The 17,225-nt window shown below is 51.6% G+C and overlaps 2 protein-coding genes across 6 annotated transcripts in view; one reads left to right on the forward strand and one right to left on the reverse strand.

Moving 5' to 3' along the window:
• The window catches only part of GOLGA1 (golgin A1), a 62,727-nt gene extending 60,094 nt beyond the window's left edge, over positions 1 to 2,633 (forward strand). For all 5 annotated transcript variants that reach the window (XM_003808047.5, XM_034929039.3, XM_008960132.4 and 2 more), the window contains one exon: positions 372 to 2,633. In XM_003808047.5, coding sequence (XP_003808095.1) covers positions 372 to 452 — 81 coding nt within the window. In that variant the 3' untranslated portion in view covers positions 453 to 2,633. The remainder of the gene's footprint in view (positions 1 to 371) is intronic.
• A 930-nt stretch (positions 2,634 to 3,563) lies between these two features.
• ARPC5L (actin related protein 2/3 complex subunit 5 like) lies at positions 3,564 to 11,943 on the reverse strand. The gene is made up of 4 exons (XM_055117614.3): positions 11,643 to 11,943; positions 7,309 to 7,380; positions 5,827 to 6,003; positions 3,564 to 4,101 (listed from the first exon to the last, which is right to left on the reverse strand). Exons 1-4 carry the CDS (start codon positions 11,790 to 11,792, stop codon positions 4,039 to 4,041), a joined length of 462 nt encoding a protein of 153 aa, XP_054973589.2. The 5' UTR covers positions 11,793 to 11,943; the 3' UTR covers positions 3,564 to 4,038.
• Between the last annotated feature and the right edge of the window lie 5,282 nt (positions 11,944 to 17,225).

The following is a 17,225-nucleotide window of genomic DNA, read 5'->3' on the forward strand; positions in this document are numbered from 1 at the left end:
GTCTGTGCTGTACTTGACCAACAGGCCACATATTTTTCAAAGCATTTTCATTGATAGCGCTTTATCGAGAGCCCCAGGTCTGGCTCAGCACTCAAATTCCAAAAGTGTCTGCATAAATGCTCTAATAGGAAAAAATACCTGCAGTTCCACTACCTTGTTCCTGTCAACTCAGTGTTTTTCTCATTTCCCTCCTGTACTGAGCACGGGCCTGCAGACTGGTTACTGGCACCATCTTCTTGCTCTGCTCAGAGCCAGAGGCAGGATGCGTGGGGGGCAGGAGTGACAGGCTCACGGGAGGGGAGGGGCGGTTCAGTTTCCCTGGCACCAAGTCCTGATTTGCATCTCAGAAGCCTTTTCTGTTTCAAATGCAGATGTCATGGTTTGGGTCCAAACCAGCTCCCAAGGGCAGCATCCGGCCGTCTATCTCAAACCCTCGGATACCGTGGTCCTAGAGGGGACTACCCAAGGATGGAGCTCCGTGGGTTGACACTTTTTCTGTGAAAAGAACACTGACACACCAGTCTGGGTGGGTTTTTAATCACTGTAACTGCAGTATTTTGTACAAGCGTCTAAACATTGTTTACAAGACTAAGGCCCACTTCCCTGCAGGCTGACCTGAACCTCAGGGGGTAGCTGATCCTGTCATTCTGGTCACCAAACAGGAGGGTCCTGGCACTACCCAGATTTCCACAGTGCTGCTAATATCCCAGCTCCAGCCAGCACCCCATCTGCACCTGAATCCTCTAACTTCACGGTAGCACTTACAGCTGAAGCCATCAGCATCTGGCAGGCACATCTGAGTCACCATGTAGCGCTGCTACTGGAGGTAGAGACGGCCCTTTGAGATGGTGCCCGGCAGGCCAAACCCACCTGCCTCTGCCAGGAACAGCCAACTCCATGGGAACTCTATGGGAGTGGCTTTTAAAAATTCAGATGAGTTAGAAGCTTTTTATCCCTTCCTCTCAAGAAAATATTCTTTCACCTTGTCTCTCAAACCACCTAGAACTTTAGAGGATCCATCTTTAAGGGCCGGTGTGGATGAATGAGGAAAATGCACCTTTCTGACAGTATCTCCACTTTACTTAAGAAAACTAGCAAATATATGAAAAGACCCTTAGTACCAAATACACTCAATTGCCTTTTTAATGAATGTACTTGTCTTGGATAGGTTGCTGGTAAACCATTTTAAACTATTTTTTATAGCTGAAGTTCTTCACTACTATAAACATGTCTTCTGTACTATAAAATCCATTTAACTGGTGTTCTTAAAATCAGAGCGTCCAGAGGAAATTCTTCCTAAAACTAGGATTCCTGTTCCTTTGTCTTCTCACTCGCACTCTGGCACTGCTCCCTCTGAAGTGCAGTGGGATCTCGTGTGCTTTGTCTTGATTCTGTGCCGCGCTGCCGCTGGGCGATGCAGACCACCTGTCTTCTACTGAAGGACAGTCCGCTGTCTCCAATGGGGGCAGCAGCTGTCCCCCAGCCTCGATGGAGACATTGGGGCAGTCTGCCTTGTCTGTGGAGCCGCTCTCTCTCCCTCATCCCACCCCAAATACTTAAAATGACACTACACCCAGACGGCGCCCAGCTGGCTGCAGCACTTGTAGCATGCACATGACTCTGGTAGTAACCAACAAAAACTTGTTTTATGGATCCCTCGTTTACTGAGGAAAGGGAACATGCTGGTTCTGGAAAAGCCACAATATTGAATCTAAAAGGAAACCGTTTATTGTTTGATGAAAGTTTCACTGGTTAAATAAAAAACTAAATTAATAACTGGAGCTCCTAAATTTATTATCCATTATCCAGTGATGGAAAGTTGTATTTCTCAATCATGCTTAGGGCCAAAATAGGTATATAAAATGTGTCACAGAAAAACACGCATTTGCAACGTTAACCTAACGAAATTTCCATGAAGAACCAAGCCAGGGCAGCATCTCCTTAGTCCCAGCTCGGGCTCTCTGCCTTCCAGAGGCCCCTTCTCCAGTGACTAACCTCCTCATCTGGCTCCTCCTTGCAGACACAGTTATCCCTTGTTTAGAACACGAATTTCCATTTACCTGGTGGGAACACGAAACAGGAGTCTCTTCTGTTCTGCAAGTTTGATGGGTAAGAGGTAGCCTTTTTTCAAAGTAGGATTTCCTTTTTCAACTGTTCCAGGAAAGAATCTCTAAGACTGGGTAGCTCACAGCCAGCCAAAGGCAGCTACATTTCCACAGAAGCCCGTCCGCTGCCTCCGTGGCTTCTCCAGCCATTGAACTGGTCCCACACGCACCCCAGGCCCCACTCCTCGGCAGTTTTAGGTGTAGCTGTGGGGCCCGTTCCTAGGTCTGTACTCACTTTAGGGAGGCTTCACTGACTAGGCTTTCCTCCTGCATGTTGAATTTCCTTCAGCTTTAAGAGGAAGAGTGGAATAAATATTCTAAGTGATTTAATGCACTTTGACTTGTATAAAACTTTCTGTGTTAGCGACGGTATCTATAGCCCTTTATACGAGCGATGGATCTTGAGCTCTCCTTCCATGTTGTAAATAGGGATTGTATTCTTGAAAACTGCTGTAGCAAATTCATCTGTGGTGCAATACACTTTTTGATTAAAGCTCTTCAATCCAGATGCAACTACAATGGATTTTACTAGTTTGGTGTGTCAGTATTTCTTTGACTCATTAAATCTGGTATTTTGTGTCTCATATTTAACACTCCAAAGGCCAACTTCAAGGGCTAGAGAATGTTTGTCTTTCAGAAAGAACCTTCCCAGACTGGATTTGGGTGAATAAATATACGTAATTTAATGAAGCCAACAGCCCCATTCTACCCCCCCAAGAATTGCAGTGGTTCTGAAGAGGGACTGAGGAGGGGAGAGCTGTGGAGGGGAGGACTGTGTCACTTTGGTCAAAGTCTGTATCCACAGGCTGTATGACCCAGAGGAGCTTCTGGAGTGTGAATGGGGCCCTAACCTTTAACAGAATGCAAGCTGCAGTCACATGTGCTGAAAAGGAAAGAAAAGCATTTTTGCCCTTCAGAGAGGCTCTGTTATTGGTTACGGGGAACCAAATTATACCATCTATTTGCTGATTGCTCCCCATTTCTGACGTTTAGTTCTTTCTTTAAAGAAAACTTGTCCACACAGCAGTGATTCTGCAGCACAGCCAACCCAACATGAGGAGACGTGACCAGGCACATCTGAGGCCCCCACCCTCAAAAGATTCCAAGTGCAATCCCACAAACTGAAGACTTTTAAAGCCTAGATCAATTATTAAATGTTTGGCACTTTATTAAATTAAATAAGCTCCAAAATTAATTATTACATACAAATCAAAGGAGTAAGAAACAATAAATAGTTTATTCAGCAAACACCTCTCTGCAGCAGCCGGCAGCTCTGAGGCCGAGGCTGGCGTCCTGTGGCAGAGGGCCTGTGGATTGCCATGCTCGCTCCCAGGGGTGGCTCAACAGGGACACAGGTCTACTCCTTCCACATCGGGTTTCCGGAACAACTGAACTCTCATTCATTACCATCCCATTCATTACCATTTTTTTTTTACATACACGAAACACACCGCAATGTATAGACTAATAAGCCAAGAGCTTTATTGATGCAGCAGGCACTTTACAATGAGCCCAAGAGTGTCCACCTTCTCTGGGAAGACAGGATGTCTGTACAAACTCTTGGGTTTTTTTCCACTTCAAAAACACAAACTCTCCTGTTTACCACAGCCCTTGGATCTGCACCTGCCCAAACCATCCCTCCCCCAGTGCGCACAGGTGCATCTGACCAACACCAGCCGCCACGCTGGTAGACCGTCAAAATGTCAGTTCTGCAGTACTCGGAGACAAAGGCATAGACTATCAGATCCTAAACAGGATTTAGGAAACAGACGATTTTCCCCTCCACCTTGAAAATAAAATACATTTCAGCAGATACATGTCCTGAAATAGTTTACTTGGGAGTTCCTAGGAAGATGGTCCATTGTCAATCCCTTCTTCACCAGCCTGGGCATCCAGAATTCTTCTCAAGGTAACATGAGTCTTTTTATTTTTGTTAAACAGTCTTTCTTGCTGTAAGAACTCTTATAATGGAGCCTAGTCCTCCTACTGCTAAGGCCTGTGGGGGCAGGAAAAGAAAACGTGTCAGATGAGACCTGGCTGGCCAAGGGGAGCCTGGCTTGCCAGAGACAGGGGGGACATTCCCTGACCTAGATCCCATCACAGATCCTCCAAAGAGGATTCCTGAGATAGAGCACATTCTAGGGAAGGAGCCCTGTCCTGGAGCCGTGGGGTCCCGAGAGCTGTTGGCTCTTGGGCAGAACTGGCTTGAGAACACTGTCACCAGCACACAAAGCAGAGCCCTCGAGCTTCCCTTTTGAGTTGGGGTCTCACTCTGTTGCCCAGATCACAGCTCACTGCACAGCCTTGATGTCCTGGGCTCAAGCCATCCTCCTGAGTAGCTGGGACCACAGGTGTGCACCACCAGGCCCGGCTAATTTATTTTTTTTGAGACGGAGTTTCGCTCTTGTCGCCCAGGCTGGAGTGCAATGGCACGATCTCGGCTCACTGCAAACCTGCCTCCCCGGTTCAAGCACTTCTCCTGCCTCAGCCTCCCGAGCAGCTGGGATTACAGGCGCCCGCCACCACCCCCGGCTAATTTTTGTATTTTTAGTAGAGACGGGGTTTCACCATGTTGCCCAGGCTGGTCTTGAGCTCCTGACCTCAGGTCATCCGCCTGCCTCCGCCTCCCAAAATGCTGGGATTACTGGCGTGAGCCACCGCACCCAGCCTAATTAATTTTTTTGTAGAGATGGGTTCTCACTACATTGCCTGGGCTGTTCTTGAACTCCTGGGCTCCAGCAATCCTCCTGCCTCAGCCTCCCAAAGTGCTGAGTTTACAGATGCACACAAGCCCACTGACTGCTGCCCGCTGAGGTGACTGGCAGGCACCAAGCTGCCTTAAAGGGACGAGAGGGCCTGGCCTCCCCATCATACAGAGGACTTGTTCACTTCCTTGAGCCCAGGAGAGGGGAGGCCAAGAAGGCACAGCACACCCGCCAGCAGACCTAAGGCCACAACCACAGCCCAGCACCCACGCCACCTTAAGGACTGGCCCACTGTAAAACCCTTCTCTTCCAACTCAACACTGAGCCTCTGAGGAAGGCAGGCACGTTAGTAACTCCTGGTCTGCTTTAATGGTGGGCGTGCTTACTGCGGCACTAGGGGTGTGCAGGGGAGGGTGTGGGAGGCAGCCCCAGTGGTACAGGCAGGACACAGGCTTGCCAAAGGCCTTGCTCTCACACGGACCCAAGCGAAGGGCAGACACAGCTCTTTCTGCTTCACCTGGACGAAGGCCATATTAAGTGAGGTCAAGGTTTCTGCCCACTGCTCACTCTGGCCTGCTAAGGCTGAGGCCAGGGCAGGAAGCCCTTAGAGCTGGCTGGAGGACTCTATTTCTAAGAACCCCCAACAGCTGCCTCCACCACTGCAAGTATCATGAAGCCCCAACCAACCAGCAGGCCCCCTTCCTACCTAGACTCCCTGACCACCTTACTATGCCATGTTATCTGCCCACATGTCCTGTACCAAGGGCACCCCGTCCTGCCTGACATAAATCGGCAGCTAAAAAGCAAAAAAGTAACTGCAATTACCAGAGACAGCAGGTCCCTACCAGGAGCTTCCTTGGGAGAAGGAAGTAATGACATGTCCCAGGTTGGGGCTCATCCTCTGACCCCACACGCCTATCAGACCGTCCTACGTTTGTTCTGGAAAATCTGGCCTGCTGATTGAACCCCAAGGCAAGCCAGGTGGCTCACTGGGGCGCGTGGCAGCATTCACATACCTTTTCGTGCCACTGGAGTAACACTGCGCTGCTATTTTCTGTGGGCTTCTCAAAGCCTTTATAAATGTACTTCATTAACAAGTCAACGCCGTTTCTGTCCAGTGACTGCACAGCCTGCTCAATCTCACTGCTCTTGAAGTTTGTGAGCACTTTCAGCACCACGCCCTGGGCTCGCTCCTGCAGACGAAAAAGAGCAAGTGAGGCCCAGAGCTGCGCAGGCACCGCCATGCCATGCCCCACACCAAAGCAAGGACACAGATCACCAGAAACACTGCCCAGTTTCTAATTCGTCCAGGATGGTTAAAATAAGTGGGTTAGAACGTCTTTTGTGGATTTAAATTTCAAAGTATCTTTTATTTATGCCAACAAGTTACTCTACTTATTTTGGGGGAGTAAGTGGTTTACTAGGACAAGTATCAACTCAGAGAGAGAGAGAGAGAGAGAGAAGAGAAAAGAGGGAGAGAGGGAGGGAGGGGCAGGGTCTCGCTCTGTTGCCTAAGCTAGAGTGCAGTGGTGCAATCTCAGCTCACTGCAGCCTCTCCCAGGCTCAAGCAATCCTCCCACCTCAGTTAGGGCTACAGGCACATGCCACCATGCCCAGCTAATTTTTTTTTTTATTTTTTAATACAGACAAAGTCTCGCTATGTTGCCCAGGCTGGTCTCAAACTCCTGAGCTCAAGCGATCCTCCCGCCTCCCAAAGTGCTGGGATTACAGGCATAAACCATGGCACCCAGCCCATCACTATTTTAGATGACACCAATAAGGCCTTATTATACTCCACAATGGTGGTGGACTATTAAAAAATAAAAATAAAACCAGGTTGACTCAGCTGCAGCGTCCCTCTTGTGTTCACACCCAGACAGTGTGAGCATCCCTCTTGTGTTCACACCCAGACGGTGTGAGCGTCCCTCTTGTGTTCACACCCAGAAGGGTGGGACCATTCCCCAGAACTCTGTGAAGGTGCAGCCATTGGTGACATCAAGATGCTGTCACAGCTGCCAGAATCCCAGCTGCAGGGAGACCCCTTTCTCTGAACCAAATTCTAGCCTTGGTGATGCAGTAAGCACAATTTAGTTTTTAGAAGGTAGGAAAGCGTACGGGTACTTAAAATCCTCAGGCAGACAAAGCCTATTTAACAGCCTGTGGGAGCATAAGCACCACAGGTGAGCGAATTCATCCATTTTCCTCATCAGCCAGGGCCAGGCTGACTTCTCAGCCTACGAGGCCGTGAGCAGGAGTGAAGGCTTCCGTGGGGAGGTTCTCGTATATAAACGCTGACAGCATTGATGTCAGAGAAGCCTCACCACCTAGGGAGCGCCAGGAGGCTTCCGTGGAAGCCCCGCCCAGTGCCAACTCACTCCCTCTGATGTGGATGAAACGGGCACCGCCCGGAGCCCGGAGGAGCTCACACTCGCACTGGGCAGACACCCACAGCCCTGGTCCCAACAGCACCCAGCAGAGCCGCAGCGCCACCCCTTTACCTTCACAGCTTGATTCTTGGTGTTGACGGGAGAGTTCCGCAAGGCTGCATGGAATGCCCGAAGCATGTCCCCTGTGCATCACCACCAGTTAAGGATAGCTAGGCTCAAGCACGTCCATGCCGTCATGAACAAGCTCACTTCAGAAACAGCTCAGGGAACAGAGTCAGATGGGATCTCATCCATACCACCCACCTTCCACGGCTTCCAGGTGGGCAGAGACTGTTTACAGCCTGCACAGGGAGGCTGCAGGGCACCTCTGCCAACCATGCAAACCCTCCTTCCAACTCCCTCTCTACCTTCCACGTCAAAGCAACTGTCCTGGAGGGGTAACTTGATGTAAAATTGGATTGTGCTCACTTGCACCTGCTTGGTGCTGAGCACTGTATCTCCCCTACTGGATCCTCACAGCACCCGTACATGTGAACTGGAGGTCGTTCTCATCTTCTCATTCTAAAAAAGCAGAAAATGTAGGTACAAAGGGAGACCTCCTAACTCTTCATCAATGCTCTTCATCAATTAAACTATTAAGGAAATTAAGATGTGCTAGAACTTCTAAGATCTAGCGGGATCAATGAGGTCCCAACTGTTACCTGGAAAGAGTTTATCAATCTAACAGAAGCTTTTGCCAACAATGAGCCAGTCTCCACCCTTACCCCCCAACCTCAGTTGCAATCCTGACAACACATTCTTCGCTGAGTTCTGAATACCCAGCATGCAAAAGAAAATTACAATCTGGGTTAGGTCCCCAAAGGTGACACCTATTTTAAACTGAATTACATCAGCCAACTTTCATTTCCTCGTATGAAACACTGGCTTCAGCCAAAAAGCTTCAAAAATAGAACAAGGAATGGCTTCTGCCCAATCGGGTCTCTACTCCTCTTCATGCAGTGATACCCACGTGCAGACAGGAAGGGCCTTCGGAGCAGAGCTGAATCTCCTGGCTTCCTCAGTATGAGCTCCATCTTGAGTGAGCTGGGTCTGCGCCATCAGGCAAGCCACTCCCAGCGCTGGTTCCCCAGCTCCCTGCTTGGCTCTGATCCACCTTCCACACTCAAGAGGCAGTCCAGTCCCTCTGGCTTTCAGTTCTGGAGTTCCTTTTCCCCATCCAAACAAGGCCAGCCTGATATCAGCCACTGATAACCTCTACTTTGTAACTCCTTTTTTTTTTTTTTTTTGAGACGGAGTCTCGCTCTGTCACCCAGGCTGGAGTGCAGTGGTGCAATATTGCCTCACTGCAAGCTCCGCCTCCCAGGTTCATGCCATTCTCCTGCCTCAGCCTCCTGAGTAGCTGGGACGACAAGCGCCCGCCACCACGCCCAGCTAATTTTTTTTTGTATTTTTAGTAGAGACGGGGTTTCACTGTGTTAGCCAGGATGGTCTCGATCTCCTGACCTCGTGATCTGTCTGCCTCGGCCTCCCCAAAGTGCTGGGATTACAGGTGTGAGCCACCGCGCCCAGCCCTTGTAACTCTTTTCTAATGTGGTGTCCCCAAAGCAATAAGCAGGATCCCATAGGCTGAACAGAAAACATAGGCTCACTTGCTCTTCATGTAAACCTGGCACAACTAACAAACGACATCATTCAAATGATGGATGGGGAAGGGCAGGGATAAAACTAGTCCACGGGGGCAAAAAGCTACTGCTGTGGCGTTAACTCAGCACCACGCGTCCAGCAATCACTCGGCCCATTGATGGGTGAGGGCCTTCAGCAGTTGGGAGATGTGGGGCGCAGGGAGGACCTCCCTGAAGTCACCTATCATTCGTGAAGCCGGCTGTCATACTTGGCTGGCTTTAGGCCTTTTCAGAGAACAGGCTGTGGTGCTGGAGGAATCCTGCCCAGCCCTTGATCTCCTCTAGATCTTCCTCAATCACGGCACAACTGACACTGTGGACCCAGGATTCTCTGACGTGGGATCTTAGCTGTGTGTCATAGGCCTCTGCCCACTGGATTCCAGTGGCATCCCCAAGCTGTAACCATCAAAATGTCTCCAGTTTCCTGGGGGTGGAGGGGAAGGGTGCAAAATCGCTCACAACCACTGCTCTGGACAGAGCCCTGATCCAGAAGTCTAGAAGCTGCTTCACTGAAGGGGAAAGGAGCTCATACTTTTAAATCGCCACAAGGTCTCGGATCCTGTGCCAGGTGCTTTCACACGCCATCTCATTCCAAAAATCCCTGTGACAATAATCATTATCTCATTTTAAAGGCAATGGAATTGAGGCTCAGAGAACAGAAATTACCTGCGCAAGGTCACAAAACTAAGCTGTCTACACGGCCCTCACACCCAAGCTCCTCCCACAATCCCATGCTGCCGCTCTATCTGCAGACCCGAGCTGCATGTCCAGGACACTTGCTGTGTGCCCAGTGATGCTGATGTTAGCCCATGAGGCTCCCACGGAATCTAGGAAGCCAGCATGGCTGTCCGCCACGTAACAGAAGATGCTGAGTTGTGAAAGGGTATGCGACCTATCCGAGGTCACAGAGCCAGAGCACGATAGTGCGGGGTGTGCGCAGATGCACAGCCGGGTTCCTTCTACTCCATCTGTGTCATCTCCTGCCACGCACACTTCCCTATACAGCCCCAGGACAGGGCCTCTCTCTGCCCTCCCCAACCCCAATCCATCTATCCCTCTCCCTGCTCCCCTGTCCTCAATGGTCTAATATAAGTCCGATTCTTGGTACATGATAGAGACTCAATAAATATCAGTTCCATTCTCCTCCACCTGGGCCCCGTATTTGCCAGGGTTTCAGTTACCTTTATCCGTTAACCTCCCTTTCCCCAACCCCAAGTGGAGCACTCTCCATGGTAACAAGGTTTCTGACGCTTCTGACGCTGCCATGAATGGAGAAACGACCATCCCCTGGATGTGCTAAGCCCAGGCCTCTAAGCAGCCTCAAGGAACCTGTCACCAGGCAGGGGAGTCCCAAGACATGACCTTCAACAAGGTTCTGCACCCAGACCAAGGCAGCAGCTGACAGGCTTGATCTCCTCATCTGTTCAATGAGGGTCCTGGGCGAAAGGCCTGACCCTGGAGCCCCTTTCAGCACTGACTGTCCATGAGCTAGGCCCTATACCAGACTACAACCAACCTTCCCTCCTGGGGACCCTTCCCTTGACCCCATTTCATAAGGAGGGTGGATTGGGAGATCCTGATGGGGCAGGAATTACAAGCTTGAATCTCCACTTCGGAAAACACATTCCTGTTCAAATCAAGTCTGAAGGTTTTCGGTTTAAAGGCACACTCAGGAGCACTGCCGGGCTCCCCCTAAAGCAGCAGGCCCCACTTTCCAAGCTGAGTCAACTGGTTCAACACCGAGAACCTGATTTATGTACAGCATGGGCCTCCAACCCTGCCCCCATCCGTGCGGGGGGAGGGGACATGCTTCCTGGAACACCATTTGAATAAAAAAAATCCTTCCGGTGAGAATAAGTCAGTTTCCTGCGCTCATACTGCTAAAGGACCAAGCAAGGCTGTGACAATCACCTCTATTTTTAATCTTTTCTAAATGCTGTTTTCTGTGGCCACAAGAACAGTCATTTCCAGGCGTGGGGCTCCACTTTCACACTTCGCTTCAAGGTGTCTGGTTTTTCTTAGCTCTGAACTACTAGTTTTCTCCGCTGCTTCCTGCACCAGAAGGGTACTGGGGGGAGCCAAGACTCACTTGTTGAGCGTGGCTGAGACCACCAAGGTGTCCAGAGGAACCACAGGGTCCCCCTTTCTCAGCGTTAAGCGGGAGGGTTAGACTGACTGGGGGAAGAGAGGCACAACCTCAGACCCCAGGGCTGAAATACGGCGGCCGCCTCCACTCCCTCCTGGGTTCTGTCTTCCCCACAGCCGTCCACCCACCTATCTTCACGCCATGCAGCAATCGGGCCCCGGAGGACCGCGCCCCAGCCTCCCCGATCACTCGGTTACTCAGATGCGGCTCACCTCCGCCCTGCCGCCGACCCAGCCCCGCCATAGGCCCGATTTCCTGCAAGGGAGGGACGGAGTGCTGGGGCCCCCAGGAAGGGACAGCGTGAGGGGACGAGGAGGCAAGGGGGGAAGAGGGCGCGGGACCTGCGGGGGTGCCGAGGGAGCCCGTCCACCGGCTCCAGGGACCCGCGGGACGGCGCTGCAGAAGGCGGCGCCAGGGCTGGGGACGAGGGACCCAGGGAGACTGGGACTCAAGGGAGCACGGCCCAGGGAAGCCGGGTCGGCAGGGAGCTGGAGGCTGACCTGAGGGGGCCGGGGGTCGGAGACAGGGGAGGCCCGCCCGAAAGGGCCCGAGAAGGTGGGAAGGTGGGAAGGTGAGAAGGCCGCGCGCAGGCCCGGACGCCGCGTCAGGGAAGGATATTGCCGCAGGAGCCCGTCCACCTCGCTCGGGTCCGGGCCTGGCTCCGCCGCCGCCGCCGCCGCCTCCTCCTGCTCGTCCACAAATTTGTTCTCGTCAAATTCGTCGATGTCCACCCGGCGGAAGCGCGAGGACAGCGTGTTCCGGGCCATGGCGGGAGCTCGGCGCCCGCTCGGCCGGCTCCGCTCGCGGCCCGACCTCGGCTCTGCTCCGCTCGCACCGGCTCCTGCTCGGGGGCGGGAAGCGGCTGCCCGGCTGCTCCCAGCACCTCCTCCACCGCCTCCGCGCGCAGCCGTCGCCGCCCGCCCACTTCCGGCACCCGCCGGATCCGGAAGCGCCGTCAGGGGCGGGGCGGAGCCTGGCACCTGGAGTGCGGTATGGGATCCCCGCAGCCTCCCCCACCTCAGTGTCTCTTCCGCGGAGTCTCTATTTTGCCACTGAGGATCGGGCGCCCGGCATCTGTGCAGGCCCCGCATCGTGTGTGCCGTAACTGCGCTGGTTCCCCGGCTTTCCCGCGCCTCCGAGGAGCCCCTGGCCTCAGCGGGGCCGGGCGCGGGCTCCCGGGGTGATCCCTGCCCGTACTGGGGAAGGCTGGGCCCCCGGGAGAAGGCTCGCGGCTCTACTTCTCGAGTGCCGGGCAGGCTTCTTGGAGAAGAAACCTTCGAGCTGATGACTGAGGAATGAGTAGGAGTTCCTGTGCCCGGGGAGTGGCGCGGGAGGCGCCTGTGTCTCGGAGCCTTGAACGCCACCACACTTAGTGCGAGGAGGCCGCCTGTACACAGAGGTGACCCTCTTAAAGGAGTAGGGGGCTTTAAATACGTTTAGTGCGATCAGGGGACTGACAAGACGTTGAAGACGTTGTGACTCGAGGGATTCTGCGACCCCACGTGTGTAGCAGTCACCTTGGCCAGGCAGTTGGGGGCGCCAGGAGAGGGAGATGGCCCTGTGGCCACCGTCCTGGCAGGAGAGGCCTGGCTGGAGAGGCACATCTTGACAGAAACCAAATTCTCAGAATCTGAGATGGGGGAAAGCGGTTTAGGGAAGTCAAGGAAGACTCTGAGGCCAGATTTGGTGCCTGGGCTGTTATCCCAGGGGTTCTGTTAATTGATCTTAGCCTTAGGGTAAGTAAAATGGGTCTTTTTATATAATAGTGTGAAAACTATTTTCATCTGATAGTACTCTTTTTAATAAAAGTCAGTAGTTGGAATGTGATTCATTTTTACTGCTTCGAATACCTCTCATTGAACTGTGTCTAAAGATCAAAAAAATATTGCCAGACTATGATGCAACCTTATCTTCGGTGGTAAGGATACAGACTCCCATAGTGGGAAACTAGTGAAGAAGTCTCCGCCTGTAATCTCAGCACTTTGGGAGCCGAGGTGGGCGGATCACCTGAGGTCAGAAGTTTGAGACCAGCCTGACCAAAATGCTGAAACCCCGTGTCTACTAGAAATACAAAATTAGCCGGGCGTGCTGGCGCATGCCTGTAATCCCAGCTACTCGGGAGGCTGAGGCAGGAGAATCGCTTGAAACCGGTAGGTAGAGGTTGCACTGAGCCGAGATCGCGCAATTGCGCTCCAGCCTGAGCGACAAGAGCAAAACTCCGTCTCAAAAAAAAGAAAAGAAAAGAAAAGAAAAGTCTCAGGGGTCCTGGAAACACGCAAAGCCCACCTGCAATACAGTTCCATATCTGGGAAAAAATATTTGTGATTCAGGCCTGCCACGAGACAGCAGAAATTCATATCCCCAGAACATCCTGGTCAGAAGGAACTTGAACCCAGAAATGCCCATTTTACAAGTAAAGAAACAGCCCCCAAAGAAACTAGTAAATGGAATAACGTCCCAGCTCATGGTCATGGACTTTCATTCCAGCCAGGGAGACACAATTTAAAAATCCGTATTATACTATGTCAGGGCTGACAGTGTTGAGAGGGAAAAAAACCATGCAGTGCCTGAGTGTGCCTTAGATAAAGTGATCAAAGGAGGTGTCCTGGCCGGGCGCAGTGGCTCACACCTGTAATCCCAGCACTTTGGGAGGCCCAGGGGGCAGATCACCTGAGGTCAGGAATTCGAGACCAGCCTGGCCAACATGGTGAAACCCCATCTCTACAAAAACACAACAATTAGCCAGGCATGATGGCGCACACCTGTAATCCCAGCTACTCGGGAAGCTGAGCGGGGAGAATCGCTTGAACCCAGGAGGCAGAGGTTGCAGTGAGCTGAGATCACACCATTGCACTCCAGCCTGGGCGATGGAGTGAGATACCATCTCAAAAAAAAAAAAAAAAAAAAAAAAAGGTGTCCCTGAGGAGGTGACACTAGACAGAGACTGGAAGGAAATGAAGGAGGCAACTAAGCGAAGGCTCAGAGGTTGGGGTGGGCTCAGTATATTCAAGAAACAGCCAGGAACAGAAGAGAGATGAGGTGGGGGTTGGGAGGAGAGTAGGGCTCTGTAGGCCGAGGAAAGGACTCAGTCTTAATTCAAATGGGACAGCCCTGGAAATTCTGAGCAGAACAGTAATAGATCAGAGGTCTGAATTGTTTGAAAAGGGCCTTCTAAGCAGCAGTATTGAGAACACATCTGGGATCTAGAACCAAAGTGGAGAGGTGATTTAGATGGTGACAGCAACCATCCAGGGGATAGACAGTGGTAGCCCAACCAGGCAGGGGCCAATGAGGATGGTGGGAACAAGCTGGGTAAATTTTTTTTAATTTTTTTGAGACGGAGTTTTGCTCTTATTGCCCAGGCTGGACTGCAATGGGGCTATCTCAGTTCACCGCAACCTCTGCCTCCCGGGTTCAAGCAATTCTGCCTCAGCCTCCCGAGTAGCTGGGATTACAGGCATGCGTCACCACGCCTGGCTAATTTTGTATTTTTAGTAGAAATGGGGTTTCTCCATGTTGGTCGGCCTAGTGTTGAACTCCTGACCTCAGGTGATCTGCCCACCTCGGCCTCCCAAAGTGCCGGGATTACAGGCATGAGCCACCGTGCCCCACCAATTTCTTATTTTGTTTTATTTTATTCATTTTTTTTTAGATGGAGCCTCACTCTGTTGCCCAGGGTGGAGTGCAGTGGCACAGTCTCAGCTCACTGCACCCTCCACCTCCCGGGTTCAGGTGATTCTCCTGCCTCAGCCTCTGGAGTAGCTGGGATTACCAGCACCTGCCACCACACCTGGCTAATTTTTGTATTTTTAGTAGAGACAGGGTTTCACCATGTGGGCCAGGCTGGTTTCAAACTCCTGACCTCAGGTGATCCACCTGCCTCGGCTTCCTAAAGTGCTGGGATTACAGACGTGAGCCACCGTGCCTGACCTGTTTTTTTGTTTTTTTAAGAGGGAGTCTCACTGTGTCGCCTAGGCTAGAGTGCCGTGGCCCAACCTCAGCTCACTGCAACCTCCGCCTCCAGGGTTCAAGCGATTCTCCTGCCTCAGCCTCCCAAGTAGCTGGGAGTACAGGTGCACACCACCACGCCCGGCTAGTTTTTATATTTTTAGTAGAGACAGGTTTTCACCATGTTGGTCAGGCTGGTCTCAAACTCGTGACCTCATGATCCGCCCGCCTTGGCCTCCCAAAGTGCTGGGATTACAGGTGTGAGCCACCACGCCCAGCCCCAATTTTTTTTGTTGTTTTTTTTTTTTTGAGATGGAGTTTTGCTCTTTCGCCCAGGCTTTAGTGAAGTGGCACAATCTTGGCTCACTGCAACCTCTGCCCCCTGGGTTGAAGCAATTCTCCTGCCTCAGCCTCCTGAATAGCTGTGATTATAGGCACCCGCCACCATGCCCGGCTAATTTTTTTTGTATTTTTAGTAGAGACATGGTTTCACCATGTTGGCCAGGCTGGTCTCGAACTCCTGACCTCAGGTGATCCACCCGCCCTGGCCTCCCAAAGTGCTAGGATTACAGACGTGAGCCACCTCACCCGGCCTTAAGTTGGGTAAATTTTGAAGGTAGAGTACCCGGAATTTACTGGTTGACTAGATGTGGCATGTAAGAGAGAGTCACAAATGACTTCAGGTTCAAAAAAGATGTGCAGAGTCATTAACTCTAAGCATTTAAAAATATAACAGCAAAGGCACTGTGCACCATTAGACTTTCCTTTTTTTCTTTTAGACAGAGTTTCCCTCTTGTCACCCAGGCTGGAGTGCAATGGCCCGATCTCGGCTCACTGCAACCTCTGCCTCTGGGTTCAAGTGATTCTCTTGCTTCAGCCTCCAGAGTAGCTGGGATTACAGGCGTGCACCACGTGAGCCACCACGCCCAGCCTAGACTTTCATTTAAGACTAAGCTATGCCGGCCAGGTACAGTGGTTCACACCTGTAATCCCAACACTTTGGGAGGCCGAGAAGGGTGGATCACCTGAGGTCAGGAGTTTGAGACCAGCCTGGCCAACGTGGTGAAATGCCGTCTCTACTAAAAATATAAAAATTAGCCAGGCATCATGGTGGGCACCTGTAATCCCAGCTACTTGGATTACAGTAGCTGTAGGCAGGCTGGGAGGCTGAGGCAGGAGAATCCTTTGGACCCAGAAGGCAGAGGTTGCAGTGAGCCAAGATCGTGCCATTGCACTCCAGCCTGGGCAACAAGAATGAAACTCAGTCTCAAAAAAAAAAAAAAGGTCCAGGCGCACTGTGCCGTGGCTCATGCCTGTAATCCCAGCACTTTGGGAGGCTGAGGCAGGCAGATCTCTTGAGGTCAGGAGTTTGAGACCACCCTGGTGAAACCCCATCCCTACAAAAAATACAAAGATGGGCCAGGCGCAGCAGCTCACACCTGTAATCCCAGCACTTTGGGAGGCCAAGGCAGGCGGATCACAAGGTTAAGAGTTCAATACCAGCCTGGCCAACATGGTGGCCAGGTGAAATATGGTGAAACCCCGTCTCTACTAAAAAAACAAAAATTAGCTGGGCATGGTGGTGCGTGCCTGTATTCCCAGTTCCTAGGAAGGCTGAGGCAGGAGAATCGCTTGAACCTGGGAGGCAGAGGTTGCAGTGAGAGCTGAGACTGTGCCCCTGCACTCCAGCTTGGGCAATAGAGCAAGACTCCATTTTGGAAAAAAACAAAAATACAAAGATTAGCCGGGCATGGTGGCACGCACCTATGTAATCCCAGCTATTCAGGAGGCTGAGGCACAAGGATCGCGTGAACCTGGGAGGTGGAGGTTACAGTGAGCTGAAATTGTGCCACTGCACTCCAGCCTGGGTGACACAGCAAGACTCCATTTCAAAAAAAAAAAAAAAAAGTCTAAGCCATGCCGGGATTGCCCTCTCTCTACTCTCTTTTTTCCCCATATCCCTCCACCTCCTGAAAGCCTTCGTCACCTTGGTGTGGGTCAAGGTTCATTAATTCATCCAACAAGCATCCATGTGCTGGGCCTGGAGACTAGAACAATTAATTCAGGTGTCCGCCAAGGTTCTGTCCCCAGAGAACTTCTAGGTTGGCTGTGGAAATAGACACATAAATGCATCATTTTATTTCAGCCTGTTTGGGGCTAAGGAAAGGATTGCACAGAGGAGGTTGCTACTCATAGGAGATGGGAGAAGTCTCCTTGTGGGTGGTTACAGCTGGTAGTAACAAGAGGACAAT

The sequence above is a fragment of the Pan paniscus genome, chromosome 11 (genome assembly GCF_029289425.2).
Source record: "Pan paniscus chromosome 11, NHGRI_mPanPan1-v2.0_pri, whole genome shotgun sequence".
NCBI classification, from domain to species: Eukaryota; Metazoa; Chordata; class Mammalia; order Primates; family Hominidae; genus Pan; species Pan paniscus.